Below are 7,130 nucleotides of genomic sequence, written 5' to 3' on the forward strand. Positions count from 1 at the left end.
GTCTCAGCACTTGAAATCCAGCATTTCCACTTTATTTTGGGGCATTTTAGTATCCATGAAGTGGCCTTCAGCCATGTTGAGCTGCCTTTTGAGTTATCTCTTAAGATATCAATTATTATATTTGTTAGTGCTCTGCCAATAAAGTTGCATAGGTTTGAGTGGTCTTCTCCAGCCCTGTTTTCTTCATAAGCTCTTTTTTGGTGTGTAATTTTGTAGGAGATAAGGGGTTTTTTCAGTACACATATGTGGTATTGTAGCAGAAATGCCTGTTTTAGAGATATCTAATCCATTCACTTGTAATAGGCATTATTTTAGGTGCCTTTTATTTCTCTATAGAAGCTTGCTTTCTTCTGTCACAAGAAAACAGTGTATGTTTGCCTTCTTGTTTTCTTTCAGATTTGGAGTCCAGATACAGGACCAATACTTTATCTCCAGAAAAGGACATTTATGAAATATATTCATTCCAGTGGGAGATAATGGAAAGAATTAAAAGTTACAGTCTTCAGGACTCCCTTTTTAGAAATGATTGGGAATGCAAAGGCAAGATTGAGGGGCAAAAGGAACCACAAGAGGGATATTTTGGGCAAGTGAAAATTACTTCTGAAAAAATGACCACTTACAAAAAGCATAATTTTCTTGCTGAATATCAGAGAATTCAAAATGGAGAAAAGTTGTATGAATGTAAGGAATGTAGGAAGACCTTTATTCGCCGCTCAACACTTAGTCAACACCTGAGAATTCATACTGGTGAGAAACCTTATAAATGTAAGGAATGCGGGCAGGCATTTAGACAGCGTGCACACCTTATCCGACATCACAAACTTCATACTGGTGAGAAGCCCTATGAATGTAAGGAATGTGGGAAGGCCTTTACAGTGCTCCAAGAACTTACTCAACATCAGAGGCTTCACACTGGTGAAAAGCCCTATGAATGTAAGGAGTGTGGAAAAGCCTTCAGAGTGCATCAGCAACTTGCTCGACATCAGAGAATTCACACTGGTGAGAAACCCTATGAATGTAAGGCATGTGGGAAGACCTTTAGGCAGTGTACACATCTTACTCGACATCAGAGACTTCATACTGCTGAGAAGCTCTATGAGTGTAAGGAATGTGGGAAAGCCTTTGTATGTGGTCCAGACCTTAGAGTACATCAGAAAATTCATTTTGGTGAGAAACCTTATGAATGTAAGGAATGTGGAAAGGCTTTTAGAATATGCCAACAACTTACTGTCCATCAGAGTATTCATACTGGTGAGAAACCCTATGAATGTAAGGAATGTGGAAAGACTTTTAGACTAAGGCAGCAACTTGTTCGCCATCAGAGAATCCATACTCGTGAGAAACCCTATGAATGTATGGAATGCTGGAAGACCTTTAGTAGTTACTCACAACTTATTTCACATCAGAGCATTCATATTGGTGAGAGACCGTATGAATGTGAAGAGTGTGGGAAGGCCTTTAGATTGCTCTCACAACTTACCCAACATCAGAGTATTCATACCGGTGAGAAACCCTATGAATGTAAGGAATGTAGAAAACCTTTTAGACTGCTCTCACAACTTACTCAGCATCAGAGTATTCATACGGGTGAGAAACCTTATGAATGTAAGGAATGTGGTAAGGCTTTTAGACTTTATTCATTCCTTACTCAACACCAGAGAATTCATACTGGGGAGAAACCCTACAAATGTAAGGAATGTAAGAAGGCCTTTAGACAACATTCACACCTTACTCAACATCAGAAAATTCATAATGGAGTTTAAAACAAGAAGGCCTTCAATTGTATATTATGTAACAATATCAGAAAATTCATTTTTGAGAAATTTGTTTCATGCTTCAACTAAGTGTAAGAAATTTTATATTATTGGGGGAAAAATGTTGCTTTAAAAGCCTTCCATCACCTTTCAGATGTTTATCTTTGGCAAATTCATTTGAGGGAATAATACAATGAATGTAGGAAAAACTTTAGCCTTATCTGTCATTATCCCATTTCACCACTTTATTACCAGTGTGTTATTGGACAAGGTACTTAAACTTCTGTGCCTCATTTTGCTCACTTGTAAAATGGTGATAATAGTACCTATGTATATTAGTTATTTATTGCTGTATAATAAATTACCACAAACCTAGTAGCTTAAAATAATACTTATTATCTCACAATTTCTATAGGTCAGGTGTCTGGACATAACTTAGTTGGGGCTTCTCCTTTAGGGTCTCACAAAGCTAAACTAAAGGTTTCAGCCAGGGTTGGGTCTCATCTGAAGGTCTAACAGGGGAAGGGATCCACTTTCAGCCTCACATGGTTGTCAGCTATTGCACTGAGGTCCACAGTTTCTAGTTGGCTGTTGGTTGAAGGCTGACCTTAGTTCCATGCTACATGGGCTTCTTCAAATGGCTGCTATTTAAGTGTGCAAGTCAAGAATGTGGTAGAGCCTGCTAGCATCACAGAAGCTATAATCGTATGTGATCTAATCACCAAAATGACACCTTTGCTGTCCTCTACTGATTAGAACCAAGTTACTGGGCTACCCCACACTCAAGGGTAGAGATCGTAGAGGATTACACAAGAGTATGAATACCACAATGTGGGAACCATTTCAGAGTCAGCCTGCCAACACTGTGTGACAGGATTGTCTTGAGGATTAATTAGTTAATGCTTGGAAAAATAGCAGCCACATAGCATGTTTTCTGTAAATATTATCTATAGTCGTTATCATTAGTATTAGTGAATTCATATGAAAAAAATAATACTATAGAAGTAGTAAATGTAGAAATGCCTCATGTCACTGCTCAGCACTTAATTAAACTTAAGATAATTTATTCCAGATAAAATCTAGGACGTTATATGGAAAGTGAGAAGTTCTTCATCATTTGAGCATTTGAGCTGCATCAGCAATTTCATGCTTAAAAGAAACCTTATGAATTTCATGAAGGTGAGGTTAAGATTACAACTGTTGAAGGATCAGAAAAAATACGGAATTAGTTTCCCATAATAATTCCAAAAAGTAAATGTTTTGCAATCCCTGTTGTTTGACCACTGTTAAAGATGAATTTGAAATTATTAAAAAGATGGCAGGAAACTCACCAGTTGGAAGTTTAATATTGTGTGTGCATGTGTGTGTGTGTAAAACTCTTGTATAAAAGAAAAAACATTTCCTTTGTAGTCAGTTTTCTGTTTGATCAAATTGCCCCATCTTCAACCAGTGGGAGTTGGGTCTTTTGATATGATCCCCCTAGTACTTTGATAGTTTACTTGGTTACAGCTACACAGTTTGGTCAGCAATGGAAGATGCTTGGGTACCAACTCATCCTGAAAATTGATAAGGAGAAAAATGAGCACTTCTTTTGCCTTTTCCATGTGGACCAAGTTTCAGGGCCACCAAAAGCTCATCAAATTAAAAGGGTTTGTTTGTTTTTTTTAATAATCATTACAAATAAACAGAATGATAGGATTAGAAAAATCACTATTTTCTAGTTCCCTAGTAGAATAATGGGTCCAGAAAATGATCTTCAGTGGATATTAACACTATTGAGTGAAATATTTTATAGTGAGAACTTTACAATGGATTTATCAAGCTGACCACCTCTGAGCCCTTTGATCAATTTTAACCTCTATAAAAGTGGGACTATCAGACAATATCCACCTCCTGATAAAATGCAATAGGAAGTACACACCACCACCACTTACAAAGCCTTACTGCCAAAACAATGAACTGAAGAAAGCAAACCTTTAAATCAAATTCTTTAAAACAAGAATTTGGGGAATAGCTGAACAAAGTAAATGGCACCAGAAGGAAGCAGCCAAGCAGACCCAGAACTGTAAAATTCTACAAAATAAATGATCTGATTTCTTCAACTTAATGAGTGATATGAAAAAGAAAAGGTAAGGGCAACTCTTAATTGATTAAAAGAGACCTAAGAGACCTATCAACTAAATTCAGTACATGGGCATTACTTGGACCTAGTTTACACAAAATGTAGAAAGAGGGGCACCTGGGTGGCGCAGTCGGTTAAGCGTCCGACTTCAGCCAGGTCACGATCTCGCGGTCCGTGAGTTCGAGCCCCGCGTCAGGCTCTGGCCTGATGGCTCAGAGCCTGGAGCCTGTTTCCGATTCTGTGTCTCCCTCTCTCTCTGCCCCTCCCCCGTTCATGTTCTGTCTCTCTCTGTCCCCAAAAAAATAAATAAACGTTGAAAAAAAAATTTTTAAAAAAATGTAAAAACATTTTGGAGACACTGGGGAGAATGTGGACACGCACTGAGTATTAGATGATATTTAGAAATACTCATTTTGTTAGGGATAATGTTATTGTGGTTATTAAAAAATAAAAGGTTCTAAGTGTTAGAGATACATACTTCTATGTTTATGAAATGGTAAGATACTGCATTTGCATTAGAAGACTCCAGCAAAAGGAAAAGAATTGGCACAGAGAGTTGGGAAGTAGAGTAGTAAAATGTTAATTACTGAAGGGTAGTGGTTTGTTTGTTTTTTTGGGGGGGGGGTCATTGTTCTAATATTTTCTATTTTCTACTTCTTTAATGTGTTTGAAAGCTTCCATAATAAAATGTTTAAAATCAAAACCGAAATTTATAGACTTAGAAATGATTGTTGATGAGATGTGTGTATCTAAACTTGTCAGATGTCACCAGAATTCTGTTCGGTGAGAAATTCATCCCTTTAATTCATTAAGGAAATTTCGTTTGTGGGGCCAGTCTTCATCATTTTCACCTTATCTATGCCTGTCAGATAAATAAATGTGTTAAGGAAATGAGTAAGTATTTATGTCAAGAAACCAGAAACAGAAAAAAATAAAACCTACACAAGAGAAGCAGAGCACAACTAAAACTAGAAATTAAGGATTAGACAATAGTAGATTTTAACCAATGTTAATAATGACTAGGTTCTGGAGGATCTAATTAAGAAAAAGAAAATGAAAGATAATACATTTAGAATATTGACAAAGGTGGCATAGCTACAGATTGTCAAGAAAAATTTGTTTTAATTTTAAGGTAATACTGTATATATGTGCTATATGTATTCTAGTACATAAATACAAAAGGGTTACTTATTTTTTGCTGTAGGATTCTGTTATGACAGTTGACTCAAATAGACCAACAAGCAAATGTGTGTATATGAACACCCTGTTTAAGAAAACACTCTGGTAGTTGTATAGGTAAAAGCTTTAAAGAATAGATAATCTTTCACAAAATTCTACCAATTAATTCCGCACAGTTAATCCTGATACAAACCTAGATGAAGATCGCTCCTAAAAAGCAAAATCTAGACCAACTTCGTTTATGAAGATTCTACCCATCTTAATTCTAAATAAGGTATATTTAGAATTTATTACAAAATCTGTCTTGACTAATCCATGTGTTGCCTTTCCCAAGTATCTGATATCTCCAGGGGACCAATGTTTAACAGAGTGTAGGGTCTTAATCCAGCATTCTCCATAAGCTTGTTTTGGGGAATCGTAGTCCTTGGTATTTGGGGAAAAAAACGATTTCTCGGGAAAATGTGTAAATTCAGCAAGGCATTAAAAAATCTACCTTTGGGGAAACCCAAATACACATTATCAGTTTGTCAAAAGATATAGTAAAGAGATGATTATTTAACACAGGGTATCTCAAACTTAATTCATTGTAGAATTCTCATTCCCAGTATCTCTTACCATCTTTAGAATGTGAACCACTTTGGTAGATGCTTCCATTACCACAATGAATGTCTTCAAGGACATCATTTCAGACATTATGGTGAGTGATTGTGTCGGGAGGAGGTAAGGAAGGACACTTTTCTTTGCAGCTCACATCATATTCTGAAAAGCTTCCTGCTTGAATTGAGGGTTAGTGCTTTTCTGTAGAATGTAGAAGATTATAGCTTGGTCCTTGATATGTATATATTAAACATGATTAAATAGTCTGTTAAATAGTGATTAGGACATAAACCATTTTCAGTTGTAATAAAAATGCTATATTGAATATCATTTTGTGTATTTTCTGATTTCTTTAATGGGTGTAGGAATCTAAGGTGCATATCTAGAAGTGAAATTGTTCACTGTCAGCCATACATACATATTATTCTCCAACACTGCACTAATTTTGAATCCCTCTGATCATTGAAATGGGCATCCATATTTTCTTCTGTTACTGGTTTCAACATTTAATTCTCTGATTACAAATGAGTTGGGCACCTGGGTGGCTCAGACAGTTAAGCGTCCGACTTTGGCTCAGGTCATGATTTCATGGTCCATGAGTTCAAACCCTGTGCTGGGCTCTGCTGACAGGTCAGAGCCTAGAGCTTGCTTTGGATTTTGTGTCTCCCTCTCTCTGTCCCTCCCGGCTTGTGCTCTGTCTCTCTCGCTCTCAAAAGTGAACACAAAAAAAATTTTTAAGTGAGTTGAGCATCTTTTTCATATATGTTTATTGGCCAATCGTTTGTCTTTACAGTGCTTTTTTTATTCATGTGTTTTTTTTCTATTTCTTTGGGATTATCTCATTGATTTTTCATGATTTGTAAGATATTCCAGGTACTACACATTTACAAATATTGGAATTGTTTTCTATCAAGGTGTCTTGTGTTATAACTATGTTATGGCATTCATTATTTTGCTAACATTTTAAATTTAGATATAGTTTTATTTTCAACCTTACCAGATAATCTTACTCTTTTTATGTATATTTAGTCTTATGTTTTCTGCCATGTGGTCATGGTATTTGCAAATAGAAATAAGTCCCCTCAATATTTATATTTATTTTATTTACATTTCTCATAGCAGTAGCTGGTATTTTCAGAATAAAGTTGAGTATTAGTGGGGGGATACATTCTCTCATTTTTTCAATTTAATGGAAATCATGTATCTATTTAAACATTTATTTTTTTTTAATTTTTTTTAACGTTTATTTATTTTTGAGACAGAGAGAGACAGAGCATGAACAGGGGAGGGGCAGAGAGAGAGAGGGAGACACAGAATCAGAAGCAGGCTCCAGGCTCTGAGCCATCAGCCCAGAGCCCGACGCGGGGCTCGAACTTACGGACTGTGAGATCGTGACCTGAGCTGAAGTCGGATGCTTAACCGACTGAGCCACCCAGGCGCCCCTATTTAAACATTTAATGTAATGCTTCTTGATATAG

General features: G+C 36.4%; 1 protein-coding gene across 1 annotated transcript in view; it reads left to right on the forward strand.

Moving 5' to 3' along the window:
- The window catches only part of LOC125153623 (zinc finger protein 82 homolog), a 63,650-nt gene extending 61,521 nt beyond the window's left edge, over positions 1 to 2,129 (forward strand). The window contains 2 exon segments of the mRNA XM_047837000.1: positions 672 to 1,664; positions 1,666 to 2,129. Of these exon segments, the coding sequence (XP_047692956.1) occupies positions 672 to 1,664; positions 1,666 to 1,887 (1,215 nt within the window). The 3' untranslated portion in view covers positions 1,888 to 2,129.
- Positions 2,130 to 7,130: the final 5,001 nt, after the last annotated feature.

Source organism: Prionailurus viverrinus, chromosome E2 (genome assembly GCF_022837055.1).
Source record: "Prionailurus viverrinus isolate Anna chromosome E2, UM_Priviv_1.0, whole genome shotgun sequence".
Taxonomy (NCBI): Eukaryota; Metazoa; Chordata; class Mammalia; order Carnivora; family Felidae; genus Prionailurus; species Prionailurus viverrinus.